Source organism: Monodelphis domestica, chromosome 4 (assembly GCF_027887165.1).
Source record: "Monodelphis domestica isolate mMonDom1 chromosome 4, mMonDom1.pri, whole genome shotgun sequence".
NCBI lineage: Eukaryota > Metazoa > Chordata > Mammalia > Didelphimorphia > Didelphidae > Monodelphis > Monodelphis domestica.
Window position 1 is genome coordinate 264,809,301 of NC_077230.1, and position 19,527 is coordinate 264,828,827.

At 38.0% G+C, this 19,527-nt stretch overlaps 1 protein-coding gene across 2 annotated transcripts in view; it reads right to left on the reverse strand.

Annotated features, from left to right (window-relative positions):
• AMOTL1 (angiomotin like 1) overlaps positions 1–19,527 on the reverse strand; it is a 275,805-nt gene that overhangs the window by 230,491 nt on the left and 25,787 nt on the right. For both annotated transcript variants that reach the window (XM_056794476.1, XM_016433903.2), the window contains exon 2: positions 14,277–14,405. In XM_056794476.1, coding sequence (XP_056650454.1) covers positions 14,277–14,361 — 85 coding nt within the window. In that variant the 5' untranslated portion in view covers positions 14,362–14,405. The remainder of the gene's footprint in view (positions 1–14,276; positions 14,406–19,527) is intronic.

The following is a 19,527-nucleotide window of genomic DNA, read 5'->3' on the forward strand; positions in this document are numbered from 1 at the left end:
ATTCAAATGTATTAATTGTCTATTGGATGTTATATAACCATAATCTGCCAACTCCCCAATATTAGTGAGGGTTTCTCTGTATGCGTGTATGTGTTTGACATTCTAGAGAGAAAATATATGTGAAGAAAGCTGCCATTTCAAAACGTTGTCCACAAAAGACCTTTAAAAAATAAAGATGTCCTTGAAAAATGCCAAATGAAGTCTTCCCTATTAAAAGGGAAAGAGAGGAAGTTAACTGGGTATTTTAAGGGAACAAATACATTTATTTATTTACAAAAACATTTTAGATACACTTAATTTTTTTTTACTTATAGAAAAAGAAGAAAAAATGCCAAAGGGGGAGAGAAAAACCCCATTCTGTTTACATCTCCTTGTCTTCTGGCAGCTTCAAAGATCCAGTACCATTGGAATTCTCAAACACACCTGGCCAACACCTGCTGGTCACATTCCACAGACTTCCTCTGGATAGCCCTGATGAGAGGCTTTAGCAAGATTTTCCCCATGCATAGAATGGATGAAAGAAAGTTTCCTTGAAGAGCTGAGTTATTTGAAACAAGACAAAGAGAAGAAATGTCTTAAGGCCTCCATAGAGGAGGAGATAATCCAAAAATCCTACCTCAAATTATGTGGCCTAGCTATGGGCAGCTGAGAAATCAGAGGAGCAGACAAACCAGTGTGATACAGAAGAATTAGGATCAAGGTGGCTATTTTCAATCAAAGCCATCCAGCAGAGAGCAAGGCAGAGATGAAGAGTTACAGTCTGAGCTCTGCAAATAGAAGCTGCAATCTCTAACACAAAGCACAAGGCATATTTTTACATGGTCAATATGAATAAATATGCTTTTCACATGGACAGATATATATATACTATAATGTGAATAAATACGTGTATCCAGCTAGGTGGCCCAGTGGATAGAATGCTGGGCTTGAACTCAGGAAGTCTCATCTTCCTGAGTTCAAATCTGACCTCAGATACAGTATTTTTGCCAAGAAAATCCCAAAAGGGGTCACCAAGAGTTAGGCATGACTGAAACAAGAGAATAAGTACACATTTCCGGGGATGATGGCTATTGCCTAAATCCCAGACTGTGGGGATTAGTTGGCTCATTTCTGATATTAACCAACACAAATAAATAGCTAAGTATTGAATCATGGTACCATTGTGAAGGAAGAGGTCCTTACAGAAGAAACAAAACTAATTCGGATTAATATCATATACATACATACATACATACATACATACATACATACATACAGAGAGAGAGAGAGAGGGAGAGAGAGAGAGAGAGAGAGAGAGAGAGAGAGAGAGAGAGACAGATACAGAGAGAGAGACAGAGAGAGAGACAGAAAGAGAGAGGGACAGAGACAGAAAGAAAGAGAGAGAGGCAGAAGAGAAAGAGAGAGACATGCAGAAGAAAGAGAGAGAGAGAGAGGTAGAAGAGAAAAAGAGAGAGAGAAAGTGGCAGGAGAGAAAGAGAGAGAAAAAGGTAGAAAAAGAGAGAGAGGTAGAAGAAAGAAAGAGAGAGAGAGAGAGAGAGAGAGAGAGAGAGAGAGAGAGAGAGAGAGAGAATAGATATATAGATGCAACCTCAGTGGAAAAAAAAATGTTCTCCTAACTGTAACTATTAGCTTAAACTGAATTCAAACCCTGGCTCCCCATAAAATAAAGAATTTCTAATCTTTATACAGGGTAGCCAGGTGGCACAAAAAATAGATGCTGGGCCTGGAGTCAGGAAGACACATCTTCTTGAGTTCAAATCTGGCCTCAAACTCTTAGTTATCTAACTCTAGGCAAGTCACTTAATCCTGTTTGCCTCTGTTTCCTCATCTATAAAAAAGGAATTAGAGAAGGAAATGGCAAACCATTACAGTATCTTTGCTAAGAAAATTCTAAATGGAGTCAAGAAAAATTGGACACAAAGAAAACGACTGAATAACAATAAATTCTATATGATATTGATATACCTATGAAGACAAGTAGATGCTCAACTTTATTCAACATCCTCAAAGTGGCGTTAACAGGAGCTACATTTTGACTGTTAACTGCATATGTGAATATATATCTATATGTGATGATGCATATAAAACATTTTGTGATCCTTTAAATGCCATAAAATAAGTTCAGATAGAAAAGGTACTGGAACAAGTCACTTTTCTGCTATTATTCTTTCCTATTAAATGTTTGGAAGACTACTGCACAGGTCGACAAAATAACTGCCTCCTCTCTGCAACTTATAGTTGTAGAGAGTTGTGTTGAGCAGTGAATGGCTAAGTAACTTCCTCCAGGTCATTCAGCCAGGGGTCAAAGGCAAAACTTGAACCTATTAAGGCTTCCTAGTTCCAACGTGCATAGTGTCCTGTTTCTCAGCATTATTGCTCTTATGCTGAATCAGATGATCTTTCTAAAAGATTTCTCTAATCTTATGTTCATGCATGTATATGTACAATATATTTATACTTACTATATATGTATGTATGTATGTATTATAAACATATGTATATACACAGAGAGACACACAAACATACTCTGATTTAGAGATCCACAAGGGCTACCCCAGGGATGGGTAAAGATATCAATTAATGCATAAAGATAGAAAAGATGTAATCTGAAATTGCCCCTGAGCCAAAAGCTCATTTACTCTCCTCTATCTATGGTACTTTGAGGGCAGGATTCTTGGCACAAAGCATATACTCAACATACTTTAGAAACAAAATTTTTATTAATTTGGTTTCAATTAAATCATTGATGGTGCGGAAGGACCAAGATAATCCCCCAAAGAATATTTGTTGAAAAACACCCAAAGATACTGAGCAATATCTCCAATGACCAAAGACAAGAGATATTCCATTAGCACACACACACACATATGCACATGCATGCTTACACACATGCATACATGCACACATACTATCAAAGTGAATAGGATTGAAGTCTATTATTTAGGAATCTCTAAGGCCATCAGGAGGGAATTCCAAGGGAAGTTAATGAGCAAATTCTTTAAAGAGGGAATTCCAGGAAACACAGGATTAAAATAATGCCTGAATGAAAAAGCATTTATTTTATTCATCTATCTTATTTTTTATTTATTTAAATATTTATATTATTTATACATTTTGTTTTTATTATTTAAGTGTTTGCTATGTGCTAAATGTTTCAGATAGAAATATAAATGACCAGATAGCCCTAGTCTTCAAGGAGTTTACTTTTTAAATGGGAAAGATAATATCTACATTGGAGTAGTGCCCAGAGAAAGATATTTTTGTCTGGGAAGTCACAGGAATGGGGAGTAGAGTCATAGAACAACTTATTGACAAGATGGCTAGCAGACCTTTTCTAAGAGACCATTTTGCCCAGGTCTCTGGGAGTGGTAATATGCACCTTTTGCATTTTTTAGGAAGGTGGAGAGAGGAAATAGTAAAGGGATTTTCCTTTGGAATCTCCATCTGCCCATTAGACATCTCCAGGATTTTGCTTCTGGGGATTTCGATAGTTCTCAAAAGATGCCACACCCTGATGGCACCTACACTCATACTCACAACACACATGAAGACTGAAAATGAAACCCTCTTAAGAGATGGAGCAGCTGGTATGAACCATGCTGGGGATGGGGAAAATACTAGGAGACAGAGCAAAAACAAGTAGGACAGAGCCATTTTGGTTCATACATTGAAGTGACTGTAGGAGGAACACCCTGAGGATTTGACTCCAATTACAATTCAAGAGGATCAATGATGAAGCATGCTACCCACCTGCTGACATGATGGATTCAAGACAAAGAATGAGACCTACACTTTGGACATAGCCAATGTAGAAGTTGATTACAAATATACAAGGATTTAATGGGGGGTTTTCCTAATGGGAAGGGTGGGAGGGAGAGAAATCAAATGCTTCCTAAATGAAATAATTTTTTTAAAACAAAGACTAAAGCCAAATTTTGAAGGATTTTAATTGTAAACAGAGGAATATTGGAATTTTCTTTTTTGTTTTCTAAGAGGCAATAAGGAGCCACCAGAACTTTTTGAGAAGGGAAATGAGATGGGCTGGACTTGGGCTATAGAATTATCATTTTGGTAGCTTATAGAGAAGTGTCTGGAGCCTAGAAAGACTGGATGAAGGGAGACCAGTTAAGGGGTTATTACAACAGTCCAGATGAGAACTGATGAGGACCTAAACTACAGAGAGATGTGAAGGTGAAAGCAATGACAATTGGCAATTGATTATAAAAAGAAGTTGAGAAGGAATGAAAAGTGAAGGATGACTCCTGACTAAGAAGTAGCTTTTCCCCCTTTAATCTTTTTTTATTTTTTATTTCCAGGTATCTCAACCCCTCTCTTCCCTTCCCACACTATTGAAGGTATCACCCAACACAAAGATATATGTATATATAAATTGAGTCTTTTGTGTTTCTATTTATCAATTCATTTTCTGGAGGAGTATTCCAATGTTATTCTTCAAATATTAATACTATAGCTGTATATAATGCTCTCTTGGTTCTACTCATTTCACTCTTCATTACTTTACATAGTATAGGTTTGTTTTTTTCTTAATTAACCTGCTCACCATTTCTTATAACACAGTAGTTTATATCATAATCATATACTGTCATTTGTCCAGCCATTCCCCATTTGATAGGCATCCCTTCAATTTACAGTTCTTTGCCATCACAAAGAACTGCTATAAATAGCTTAGAAGATATATGTTCTTTTTATTTTCCCCTGACCTCCTTGGGAAACAGACGCAGCAATAAAATTGCTACATCTAAGGCCCTGATGGCGAACCTATGACACACATGCCAGCACTGACACATGTAGCCATTTTAATGACAGGTGGCCACATGTGGCCACATACAGAGAAGTACAGGACCACATGCTGAGAAGGAAGTTTCATCCTCGGCTTCTGCATTGCCAGGCACAGTAGCCGAATATAAAACATTTGCTATAGTGTAGTGTAGGCACTCTGTGCTGGAAATCTGTAGGCCAAAACAACAGAAATCTGGCACAGAGCATCTAGTTCTGGGACTTGCGCTTAGGCCAAGATCCAATCTTTGACCTCGCTTCCAGCCAGTGGAGCAGGAAGCAGTGGAATGCTGCAGGGGACACAGCTTTGGGGGCCCTGTGATTGCCATTGCCAGCAACCACATAACCACAGCAACCATCATCCAATCTACTGTTCTGGGGTGTCTGGGGTGGATTTCTAATTGACCATCATTAATGAGATAAGTGAGGGGAAGGCTGGGAGAGGCAAGGGCCTGTGCTATGGATGCCACTTGGAGAATCAAGAGAAGCGCCACTACAAACAGGAAATTTGGAGTTCCTGGAACTGATTACCAGACACTTTTTGCACCCTGAAAAATATAGCAATGGCTTTACTCACAATTTTTCCCTCTCTATACTTTTGTGAGACCTTATTCTCAGGATTAAATAATACCAAAACCAACAAAAGAAACAGATTGACAGATGAAGGTAGTAGCGCTTGTTTGGGTTTGAAGTGTACAAAATATCAACCTTCAATTGAAGATTTAGCCAATGAAATTCAGCAACAAAAAAGTCACTAATAGGCAGGTTAATGAAAGAATTCCCCCCCTCCCTCACTTCTTAGTTCAGGGCACCCCACACAACTTAAATAATATCAAGACCAACAAAAGAAACCTACTGACAGATGAATAAAGAAGTTGCTAAGCAGATAAGTTAAATAGTTTTTGGTTTATTAAATACAGTTATATATTATAATTATACATTTTTGTTATTTAAACTATAAATATTACAAAATTATGGTGTTTTTTCTAAAAGTGACACAACACCTGAGTTATGCTTGATTTTTTGGCAAATTTTGACACACCAAGCTCAAAAGGTTTCCCATCACTGGTCTAAGGATATATGCAATGTTTTATAACTCTATGAAGTATAATTCCAAATTGCTCTCCAAAATGTTTGGATCAGTTCATAGTTCCACCAAGAGTATATTAGTGTCCCCTTTTTCCCATATTCCCTCCAACATTTGTCATTTCTACCTTTTATCATTCTAGCCAATCTGACAGATGTGAGATATCACAGAATTGTTTTGATTTGCATTTCTCCAATCAGTAGTGATTTAAAGCATTTTTTCATATACCTATATGTAATTTTGATTTCTTCATCCAAAAAATGTTCATATCTTTTGCCCACTTATCAGTTAGAGGATGGTTCTTATTCTTATTAATTTAACAAAGTTCTTTATCAACTTTAGATATGAGACCTTTGTTTGAGAAACTTGTCTATAAATTTTTTCCCCAATTTTCTGCTGTCCTTTTGATCTTGGCCACATTCATTTTATTTGTACAGAAACATTTACATTTAATGTAATTAAATCCATCCTTTTTATATTTGACAATGCTCTCCATGTTTTGTTGATTCCTAAATTCCTCTCTCATCCATAATTCTAATAGATAGCATGTTCCTTGTTCTTTTAATTTGCTGATATCTCCTTTTATATATAGATCTTGTATCCATTGTTGGATGCAAATTTCTCTCTCCACTATGTTGCTTTTTTTTTTTTTAACATCATCTCTCAGTGACCTGGAGGTCAAAGACCACTGAGTAAATTCAGGTATAGATAAGCCCTCAAAGAAAGGAAGTTAAAGAACCAAGGAATCAATGAGATAGGAAACTGATTCCACAGGCACTACCCACCTGGGTGGCCCAGGTGAGATGTGACATGTGAGAGCTAGTGGGTGGAGAAAAGAGTGTATAAGTGGAGACCAGGTGGTCTTTGGGGTCTTCTGGCTAGATCATGAAGACCTGAGGAACCCTTGTCAGAAGTTAGCTTCAATCCATCATGGCAGCCAATAGATTAGTAAGTTAAGTATCTCTCTACCTCTTTCCTACCTTTCCCTCTCTTTACTACTACTACTTTGATTTAATAAAATTATTAAGCTACTATCAGCCTCATAATTTTAATTATTATGCCATTTTTATCTTAGTAAATGGTGTAAAATATTGGTCTATACCTAGTTTCTGACAAACTACTTTCCAATTATCCCAGCATTTTTTACCAGATAGTGAGTTCTTATCTCAAACACTTGAATCTATACTTTTGTCAAATACAAGAGGTTACTGTTCTCTTTTATTATTGTTTGCTGTATGTCTGTTCTGTTCCACTGAACTACCTTTCTAATTCTTAACCATTACCAGATAGTTTTGACAATTACTGCCTTATAATACAGTTTAAAATCTGGAACTTCTAGACCTCCTTCCTTTATATTTTTTTCCATTAATTCAATTGATATTCTTGATCTTTTGTTTTTCTAAATGAATTCCTTTAATCTTCAAATAGCAACTATCATGTACCTAACTGAAATATCACTATATCTTAACCATGCAAACATTCATTGGGATATTAAAAGAATGGCAGAGGAGAAAGGTACAGTAATTTCTTGGATGGAATACTGTAAATGGAGTAATATTATCTCTGGGTTTTGAGTGGTAAAAGTCAAGTTTGGGTATAATGTATTAGTGATATTATTGGTAAATGATATTAGTTGGGATGTGTCTATAATGCAGCTGGGAAACCAATTGACATATCACTATAGGTAGCTCTCACTTTCTATTAGAGCTATGTGAGGTCTCAGAATCATATTCTTAGAAAAAAGTTTATATATATGATTTTGGACCCCTTGATAGTGTGGTGAAAATTTATCACAACAATACAAAAAAACAAACAAAAAAACCCTCCAAGCTAAATAGGTTTATTGCGAGATCGCCAAAACTCCCAATAAAGCCAGACCCTGGTCAAGATCAAGACCAGAGCCATAGGAGATAGCCTTTTTTATGACTTGAAACCTGATGACATAGTGACAGCAAATACAATCAACAAATGAGCAGTTCTTAATTAATGATGCAAGTACTGATTAAGTTAGAAAGTATTAAAAAAAATCACTATGGGTGGTAACTTATGTTTATTATTATAGCTGACCTTTCCAAGGCCTCTGCAATAAAGGGTTGGGGGGGTAGTTCTTTTTCTGCTGACAGTTATAATGAAATGCTAGGAGTCAGCAATTGGGTGCCTGTCCGACTATCTTATTATACAAAAAAGAGTAGTCCTCCACCCCTTGTCCAACTATCTTATTATAGAAAAAAAAGAGGGTGTGATGGGCTAAGTGGAAACTCTGGGGTTATAGGCTAAAGGTCAAGATGTAAACAAGATTTGATGCCACCCAGAACTGTATTTTTCTTATATGAAACAAACTACATTATTTAACTAAAAACTAATGATTATGTTATGAAAATAATCATAAAGGCTAATATTATTACAACCATAAAAGGGGGCAGGGGGTTTCACATTCACAATAGTCTGATCAGACTAGCTCAACCTAAGCCCCTGGTTCTAATATGTGTCACAAAGGTGGGCCAAGGGCTTCTTCTCCACAGATTCATGATCTCCATGAGACCCAGAAGACAAAAAGTCCATTTTCCTGACCAGTGGCCAGAGGTAGTGACTCAGAAGGAAACACACTCAAATGCAAGCCCAGCAACTAGCAAAGGCAGATGTCTTCAGGTTGCCAGCTTTTACACAAACTTCCTAACTTTAACCACCTAGAAAGACATCATTCCTCAATAACTCTGGAGTCCAGTTGAGAAGAGGTAGTTTAGACTCTCCAGTGGAAAGGATTCCCCCCAACTGCTGGAGTAATGGGGTCCTCTCGCCATTAGAACACAATTTCTTGAGGTCAGGGACTCTCTTTTTTTGTTTGTATTCGTGTCCCCAGCACTTAGCACAGTGCCCGACAGGTAGAAAGTGCTTATAAATGTTTGTTGACTTGACTTGACATGTAGCAGAATTCTTGCAGCTTTCCAGGTGGGAGTGTAGACTGATTCATGGGAGTGGCTGCAGCAATTATAGGGGGGAGGTTGTTTACAAGCTTCTGAAGTGCATGCTGAGCCCCAGAGCTCCTAGACTGTGAGGCTACACAGCCAGTGGGCAGCCATGAAAGCTCTAAACTATGGCAGGCTCACATAGAGAGTTTGGTCCTAAGATATGGGAATAGTAAGTAGCGGTGTAAGTGGCATGCTTGGGGTCAACTAAAGAATAATTCAGTGGAAGGAAAAAAGAGACCAAGCAGAAGGGGAGTCTCTACAAGGACATTGTTCCACTGTGGCTATTATTATGACTAAAAGTTATAATAATAACCTCATATTTAAGCTACACATTTAGCTTTTTAAAGTGTTTTGTAACCATTAATTATCTTTATCTTCAAAATAACTCTGTAAGTGGGCTAAGGCAGGTATTATTTTCTTCATATGAAAGAGGAGGAAACTGGTGCAGGTAGGCACAGCTTTGGAAAAGAGGCAAGGTTTATGGGATTAGGAAGACAGGTTGGCCATGTATCCTTGGGTAAGTCATTGAACTTCTGGGTACTTGAGTTTTCACATGATCACAGGGTTTTAAATATAGAAGGGACCTTAGAGAATTTAATCCAACTCCCCCATTTTAACAGATGAGAAAACTGAGACCCCACATTTTATTTAAAGTCGCCTAGTGAGTTAGGGCAGCTTTGATGGCATAGCAGATAAAACACTGAGTTTGAAGTTAGAAATACCTGAGTTCAAATCCAACCTCAGACATTTACTTAGCTGTATGAACCTGGGCAAGTCATTTAACCTGTATTTGCCTCAGTTTCCTCATCTTCAAAATGAAGATAATATGTCCCGGGGTTGTTGTGAGGGTCAAATGAGATAATAATTGTAAAGCATTTGGCATATAGTATGTGCTGTATAAATGTCAGCTATTATTATTATCCATAGTGGCAGAGCCAAGCATCTTTGACTTTTTGGTTCATCACCTTTTCCACCACTAGCCATGGTGTTTCTCTTAATAGTCAGAACTTCTCTTCCCACAGACAACAGAGTCTCATAGACTTGAGACACTGTAGAGTGAATGCTCCCAGCCCTTATAATAAAAAATCTGAAAAGCTATTTCTGGGAGGTGCTTCAGCATTTGAGGCTCTACATCAGATAATAGGAGAATATTGGGTTTCCCTTGCTTTTATCCCCCATTAAAAATCAGTTACCAATTACTACTGTCCATCCCATCTCTTCAACATCCCTCTTCTCCATTCCCACAACCATTTTCCTAGTCAAGGATCTCATTACCAATTGCTTTGACTGTTGCAACCACTAACAGTTTAGCACTTTGCACAGTTCCTGGCACATAGTAGGCACCTAATATAATTTGTTGACCAACTGACTGACTCCAATCCTTGTCCCCCTCCCATAAACCTTATATACCACTGTCAGAATAATCTTTCCATTTGTGAAGATTGGATTTGGATCTCCCCTGATTGTAACAATGAAGGTCCTTAGCTCTTCCTTGATTGTGAAGATTAAATTCTAATCTTCTCTCTATTTTTAGATTTTAATCTCCCAAAATGTAAGCACAGTACTTAAAGTTGAGTATAGAGATCTACCCATTTTGGATTTTAACCACAAAAAATGTGGGAACACCCATTTCATACATTGAGTGGGAGGTCTGTGACCCACATGTGAAAGAGTGGGCAGTCCTAAAGTGGGGCTTTGGCTGTGATTGGTAGACATAAAAATTTAGGGAAGTGACATAAGAGAAAAAGGTCTTTAAAAGTGGAATGAAGAGACACACTTGGAGTGAAAAGAGACACTTGGAGTGAAGAGAGTCACTTGAAGTGAAGAGAGATTTGGAGTGAAGAGAGTCACCTGGAATGAAGATACACTAGGAGTGAAGAGAGACACTTGGAGTGAATACAGTCACTTGGAGTGAAGAGGGACACTTAGAGTTTGAAATAGACACACTTGGAGTAGAGCCTGCTGGAGTTGAGGCGGATAAGGAATCTGCTGATTGAACTGACACGTGGTGAGTGTAAAGTCTGACTTCCTTCCTTGACCTTCTGGAGGCATCAGCCTTCGGGAAAAGGCCAATCATCTTAAGACTCCTTTCCCCTGGCTGGGAACTTAGAATCTCTACCTGACTCAGAGGAAGCTGAAGCACTCTCTCTCTCTCTCTCTCTCTCTCTCTCTCTCTCTCTCTCTCTCTCTCTCTCTCTCTCTCTCTCTCTCCCCTCTTTTCTTCTCTTTCTCTCTTCCCTAATATCTTCCCTCTATTTTAAAATAAACTACCATAAATTCCATTTGACTTTAGTAATTTATTTTTGGGATTTAGAAATTAAATCCCTGGCGACCAATTAAACATTCTGTCCAACCATAAAACTAACACATGAGAGGCAGTACCAAGTAATGAGGGAGTAGAGGATGTTAATGGGTTAAGAACTAGGGCAGAACAGTAAACCACATTTATTTATTGCATGAATGAGGATTCAGAGTCTTTACACAGGAGGCCAGGTAAATCCTTAAGATGCCAAGTGACTAGACAGAATTTCTTTCAGCAGGACTTTGGGGGTTTAGTTTCAGGGGTAGGGATGGGTTATAGGTTTTTAAACTTCCTGTGGAGGTGGGACAGAGGGCAGAGCTTGGGCGCTAACTGCTATGTGAGCTCTCCACTCACACCTCTCCTCTGGAGTCAAGCAGTTCAAATCCTGTCTCTGACATGCCCCTGGCCCTCTCCATCTCCCCCATATCCCTCCCCCTGCAACAAGTTACTGAGCAGTTGCTTATCGGTGTGGATGGGAGGCATTTTAATGGCAAAGGTTCCCAGTGTTGGTGAAAATATATATAGTGGGTCATGTCATTTTTTTACCCCATATCTTTAGTGCCTTCCTAGTCAAGTACAAACTCCTTGTTCCATCAGGCATTTAACGCCCTACATATATATACATACATGTATATATACATATATATACAAAACATACATATACATGTGTGTTTTGATTCTATAATGCTCCAGCTTTCTCTAAAACAATTTCTTTTCAATGTTTTGTATGATAACATATGTATAACCCAGATCAAATCGCCTGCCTGAACTGAGAGGGGGAAGGGAAGGGTGATAAATTCAATTATGTAATTTAGAAAAAATTGAATGAAAAATTTTTATTATGTATAATTGGTTTAAATGATGCCTTCTCTAGTATGGAGAGGGGACCAGGGAAGGAGATACCTGGGGTTTTTTAATGTAACAAAAATATAAATAAATAAAAAACCCAAAATAAAAAATTTAAAAATAAAAATAAACAAGCAAAAAGACTTCTTTCCATACGTTCTTTACTTCTCCCAAGCTGAACAATCAATCCTCTCCCCTATAAATATGCTCTTGCCTTTTCTCATCTGTTTTCTCACATTTCTCAAATGTGCTTATCCTGATCATTGTGCCTAGACAGGTTCTCCTTCCTCATCTGAATCTGCTGAATTTTTACACATCCTTTAAAGATCATCTCAAATGCCATCTCTTCCACAAAGCCTTCTTTGCTTTTCACTGTTTGAAATATCTTTTCCCTTTTTTGACTTTATGTAACATTTTTCCTCCAACTTTCTAATGCACATATCAAATACTTGTGCATTATCATTCTCTAGTATTTTATTCACCTGCTGGATCATAAACTCCACAAGGGTAGGGACCAGGCTCTTTTCTAAACTCTGTTCTTGTTATTGTAACTGTAACCAAGGAATGATGTTCTAAATTGACTAAATAAACTAATTCAAATGGGAAAAATAAATAAATAAACTCTATTCTCCAGCACCTGCAAAGTACTCTGCATAAGATAGATGCTTAATTCATGACTGATGAGTAAGAAAAGGAATGAATAAATGAATGAAAACCGATGAGAGCCGTTATTGTTTTAATTATCTCTTCTATAAAGTAACATGAATAGTTTGAGCAAATTTAGTTTGTGGAGTCAAAGGCAAGGGCAAAAATTGCTGATGATCACTCATACTTATACTGACAACTCTTTTTTATTACATATATATTAAGTTACATATATTATGGGCTGTTCTGTAGCACAATTGACAGAACTCTGGGCCTTGAGTCAGAAAGAATTGAGTCCAAATTCAATTTCAGACACTTATTAGCCGCATTTCCCTGGGCAAGTCACTTAACCTTTTTTGCCACAGTTTCCTCATCTGTAAAATAATTTGGAGTAGGAAATGGCAAACCACTCAGTATCTTGGCCAAGAAAAAACCAAATGGGTCTATAAAGAGTTGGCCATGACTGAAACAACTCAACAACAAAAACATATATTTTGCTCTTTAGAGCAGTTTTAGATATATTTTTCTCAGAAAAAGCTTAAAATTCTTTGAAATAGTAATAATAATAATAGCTTGTTTTCTTATATAGTGCTTTAAGATTTACAAAGTTTTGGGGGGGGTTGTCATTATTTGTTTTTATTTTATAAAATTATATCATTTTATCCTCACAAAAATATTGGGAACTAGGTTCTATTGTTATCCTCATTTTATGGATGAGGAATCTGAAGCAAAGGTTAAATGTGACAGTCACACCACTAGGAAGTGTCTGAAAAGGGATTTGAACTCATATCTTCCTGACTCCAGGTCCAACAATGCACCACCTACTTGCCTGAGCAATTATTAATGCTTACATTTTATAGTTGTAGAGACTGAGGCTCAGAACTTTCCCACATGCCACTAGAGCACTTAAAAGAAAAAACTAACAAAAAATGTAAAACAATGATTTCACGGAGGTAAGCTTTTGATGTTTAATTTTTTCTACCAATGCAAGTGAGCTCCTTCTCTGAAAGTTATAATCTTAGAGAATTATCTACAGCATTGAAGGGTTAAGTGACTTGTCCAGAGGCACATAGCCAATATGTGACAAAGAAAGGAGTCTGACTCCAAGGAAGGTCAGCTCTCTTTCTCCACTGCCATGTAACCCTTAATCATGTCTGATATACTTTTCTAATAAAAATACTGTAGTCAAGCCAGACAAATATAATCACTTCTATTCCAAAGATAAAGAAGCCAAGACCTACATCCCTTTATATGATGTACCCATACCCATAACTGTTAATTAACAGAAGCAGCTCTTGAACCCAGATCTTCTGACTCCAACTCTTGTCTTATTCTTTGTCTGATTTCCTGATATCAGAACCTATAGGGCAATGGTTCTAAACCTGAAGTCTGTAAACATTTTTTAAAAATATTTTGATAACAGTATTTCAATATAATTGTTTCCTTTTGAAACTCATAATTTTATTTTTGAAATTTAAAAGCATTCTAAGAAAGAGTCCATAGGTCTAACTAGACTGTCAAAGGGATCCATGTCCCCCCAATTTAAAAATCTCTAATTGATGATTTAATAACATGACCAGAAGAGAAAAGACAACAGCAGATGGATTAGCCAAGTGGAAAGCCACCCTACCTGCCCTCGAACTTGCAAAATGATGCATTCCATGATGAGCCAACCTATGACCTTCCTCCAAAGTCCATTTCTCACCGAGGTCCATCCTGTCAATGGAGTCTTTTAGGAGCAGCTTGTCAGACTAGTCTCCTAAAAACAGAAAGTGAACACACACAAGAGGGAATGAATGAAATCTTACGGTTGCTCTTCTAAGAGGAGTTGGGGATTCTTTCTGGAATAGAGTCAGTTTCTGGTTCATTAAGTAGCCACCACGTGCAAAGAGCTTGGGACCATTCTAATAACCACATTAGACATCACTCTCTTGGGATGATGAAGAGGTAGTGAGCTCATCCAATATAAGCAAAAAGGCAGCTCTAGGCTGAATTTGGAACAGAGTTTTGGTCTCACTTCTTTTATTCTGTGGTAAATTGAGTCTGGGCTCCAGAGCAACACAAGGATATGATTGTGAACCCAGATGATCTTCTGAGAAGACCCCATTTGGTACAATGTCATAAACTTAGAGCTGAAACAGATGTCAGAGGCCATCTAGTCCAACCCCTTCATTTTACAAATGAGGAAACTCAGAACCAAAGAAATTAAGTGATTCTATGAGGGGGAAAACCCCATAACAGAAGTCTAGACATCATGGGCATGCTATTATTTCCTCCCTTGAACCTTACCCAATTTCTCTGCTATGCTCTTACATTTTGGTCATTGGCTTAATTAATGATAAATTTTCCTAGTGCTATTTCTTCTTTTGGACTCCAGATTCCATAGATACTCTAACTGCAGATCTGGTCAGAAATAAAAATTCACTTAAGCTATTCCCCTTAGAGGGCAGCTAGGTGACACAATTGATAGAGTGCCAAGCCTAGAGCCAGGAAGACTCATTTTGCTGAGTTCAAATCTAGCCACAGATACTTTCCAACTCTATGACCCTGGACAAGTCCCTTAACCCTATTTGTCTCAGTTTCCTCAACTATAAAATGAACTGGAGGAGAAAATGGCAAATCATTTCAGTGTCTTTGTCAAGAAAACTCATATGGGTCACAAAGAGTCAGACACGACTGAAACTACTAATAATAACAATAACCATATTTCTCTGAGCTCTGGTAGGGAGGCTGCATCCAAGTGAAGCTCCCAACATGAATAAGTCCCTCTTTGACCACTAAACCTCACTTTTTCTCTGGCTGTGTTGTTCTAAGGTCTGTGTTCTTTCCTCAGTGTGTCCTCTTCCCAAAAATGGAGTGATGCCACCTATATTTTTGAAATCACAAGATGTAATGCTGAAGGGTACCTTAAAGATCATCCATTCCCACCTTCTTGTTTTACACTTAAGGGAACCAAGGCCCAAAGAGATTAAATTATTTGTACATTGATTCATCTCCCTGCCTCGAATCTCTCTCCACTTCAATCCACCTTCCATTCAGCTGTACAAATTGGTCCCTCTTAAAGTACAGAATTAACATCACACAACATCACCTCCCTTTGCACATACATCCTCAATAAATTCTGTTGTTCAATTGTGCCCGACTCTTTCATGATCCCATTTGAAGATTTCTTGGCAAAGATACTGGAGTGGTTTGCCATTTCCTTCCAGCTCAATTTGTGGATGAGGAAACTGAGGCAAAAGGGATTAAGTGATTTACTCAGGATCACAAAGCTATTAACTATCTAAGGCAAGATTTAAACTTAGGTCATCCAATATCTTTGCCAAGAAAACCCTAAATGGGATTATAAAGAATTGGAGAGCTTGCCCCAGTCCTTTTCATGACTACCCATCCACCTTTGTAGTAACAACCACATTAATAGAAGCAGCATGGAAGGCTGGCTAGAGAACAGAGAGCTTGACTTGAAGTCAAATGGCTTAGGTTTGAGTTTCAGCTCTGCTACACCCTAGTTGTGTGGTGGTGAACAAATGACTTAACTTCTCTGAGTTTCAATGTTCTCATCTATAAAATGAGGATAATAATGATAATTATCACTTATATTGGCTAGCATTCTAAAACCTTACTCCAAGTCCTCTTTATGGTGCAGAATATCTTAGTTAAGGCAATGGAGCTCAAATTCTGACACGTCCTTCCAAACAAAGGTGGAGTGAAGATGGAAAGGAACTGAGGCCATCAAATCGAACACACACACACACACACACACACACACACACACACACACACACAGAGCCCTAATCTGGAGATTAGTAAACTGAGGCTCTGAGAGATTCAATATTTTGCCCAGGGTCACCCAGCTAGTAAATGTCAGGGGCAAGATTTGAACCCAAGTCTTTCTAACTACAAATTATAGGACTACACACTACACTATGCTGCCTCTCATGTCTGTTGTCTAAGGACTAGCCTAGGTAGGTTCAGAGAGACTCACCGGTAGATTGGCCATAGGGTGGTAATTTTTTTTCTTCTTTTTCCTCCTTTCCTCTCTCTTTCCCACACTTCCTGACTCCTTTCCTCCCTTCCTCCCTTCCTTCATTCCTTCTTTCCTTCCTCTATGCCTGCCTTCCTCCTTTCTTTCCTTCCTTCCTTTCTTCTTTCCTTCCTCTTTTCCTTCCTTCCTTTCTTTCTTTCTTTTATTTTTTGTCACATTAATTCTTGAAGGCCATCTTTAGAGGGTCATAAACTGCCTTTCTAGAGGAAGACTCCAAACTAATGAAATTATACAGCCTTGAAGTACTGAAAATATTCACCCCACCAGATTGTTATGAGGAAAGCTACTTATAAACAATCCATTATTGTGTAAATGTGAACTGTTGTTATTAAAAAAGGCCTTCAAATGTTCACTTGGGTACAAAGATGATCCTTTTGATTCAGCAGGACATGAACTCTGAGTTATTTTTTCCTGGAGCTGTAGTATGTGCTAAATAGCTCACAACTCCTACAGTTACACCATGTCCTCAAATGCCTGTGACCAAACAATGTGATATATGAGATGATGGATAATGCTGCAGGCACACTTTGAGAAGGAGTAAAGAAGGTTTTCTCCAGGTAAGGTTAATAGCATCCTTGAGACAAACCTACGACCTCTCCTTGTTAGCAGCATCCTCAAAAACTAGTAAGAGTTCTAGGACCTTACCTATTTGAGTATTTCCTCCCCTGATCCTTATGATAACCCATTCATGCCTGTCCATCTGGTATGACATGTTCATGTTGGTCACAGAAGTTCCAACCAATACATTGAAGGTCTTCCTTACTTTCCTCTGATACTACAAAGATGCCAGTGGAGCACTTGGGAGGCCCACATGTTTCTCTCACTCTTGCTATGATCCATCTTCATCTTTTTTTTTTTAACCCTTTCTGTTTTAGTAACAACTCTAAAACAGAACAGTAAAGGCTAGGCAAACAGGATGGAATGACTTGCCCAGGGTCACACAGCTAGGAAGTGTCTGAGGCCAGGTTTGAGCTCAGAGACTCCTATCTCTAGTCCTGACTCTCTATCCTTTGTTCTATCCTGTTGTTTTTTTATAAGATATTTCCCGGATCATATCCTGGTTTTCTGCGCTAGTGGTTATGTGTCAGAGCTTAATTATACCCACCATGCATTTCTCCATTGCCCTATGTATGCTGTTTACTTTAATTAGCTAATAATAACATTTATTTTGCACATTTATATTTATAACACACTTTACTATATCATCTCATTTGATCCTCTCAACAGTCCTGTGAATTTAGTGCCATTATCATCTTCATTTTACAGATGAGCAAAAAAGTATTCTGTTCACTGAACCCCTTTCTATGCCTGAGCTTATCCCCATCCCAGAAGTTTGGACAGAAAGGCATTCTCCTTTCTTAGCCCTCCTGTGCCCCCTGGTCCTGTATTCAATCCTACTGTCCAATTTATCTTGCCTAGCTCAGCTGTTCTCTTGGTTGGGCCATGGGCATGGGAGGAGTTGCTGTTGGATTTTTTATTCAATAATCTGGTGATTTCTTACCAAAAAAAGAAAGGGAAAAAAAGTCTTGCCCAGTTCCTGCTGGTAAGTGTTTAAGGCAGAAACTGAGCTCATATCTTCAGGAGTTATTAACTCTTTCCAAGTCCGTGATCCCCATGAAAAACAGCATATCTTTGCATAATGTGTAAAAGATGTAGAGCTGGTTTCCTTTGCAAGCTCATGTATTTTATTGCATGCAATTAAAAATATTATTCTGAAGGGTCCATTCCCTTCCTTTGACTGCCAAAGGAGTCCATGGCACAAAAATATTTAAGAACTTCTGCTCTAATCTTTAATACTTGTTAATAAGATTGAAGAGAGACTCTAAATGAACACCTTAATACAGATAGCAACAACATGGAAATGGGTTCGGAACAAGGACACATGTGACACCCAGTAGAATTGAACATCGGCTATGGGAGGGGGGAGGAGGGAGGAAAAGAAAATGACCTTTGTTTCCAATGAATAATGTTTGAAAATGACCAAATAAAATAATGTTTAAATTTTAAAAAATGAAGTGGGAAAAAAAATACTTGTTTCTCTCTATCAAACTGTCTCAAAGGCTATATATAATTCTTAGAGACTATAGTGTGCCATGATTGAAGACATAGAGCATTAGCAATATGCTTTAATGAGCTAATAAGTCCAGAGAGGCTTCACCATCCAACCTTCTGCCTGCATGTGCAGCAAGGACAGGAACAGCTCTTCCACTGCTGAGAGCATCATTTGTTGAGGGGCAGGGGGCAGGTATTCAGACATCATCTCAATACTGCCACATGCAGTGACCAGGACTATTTGTATCTTTGTATTTCATAAAGCATGCTTTTCTGCCTCACTCTCTTTGGTAATACATCTCCAGAGTATTTTCTCCCCCTCCCTTTACCTCATTCCCAGTTCCAGTGGCCATACTGTTGGCCCACTGATAATAAATATGCTGCATGATAATATCTTAATATCTTGTGCTTATGTGAAGTCAGGCTCTGCCACAATACGCTTTCCTTTAAGAATCAAAACCACCTATATGATAGTGATGGAATATTATTATGCTATAAGAAATGACAAGCAGAATGATTTTAGGAAAATCTAGAAAGACTTACATGAACTGAGACAAGGTGAAATGAGCAGAACCAGAAGAACATGGTATGCCACAACAGCATATTTTTTGACAAACAACTGGGAATGACCTAGTAGTTCTCAGCAATACAGTGATCCAAAACAATCCCAAGGACTCAATGAAAAATGCCATCTGCCTTCAGAGAAAGAACTAATGGAGTCTGAATGCACACTGAAACATACTATATTTCACTTTCTTTCTACCTCTTTTCTTTTGTTCATTTG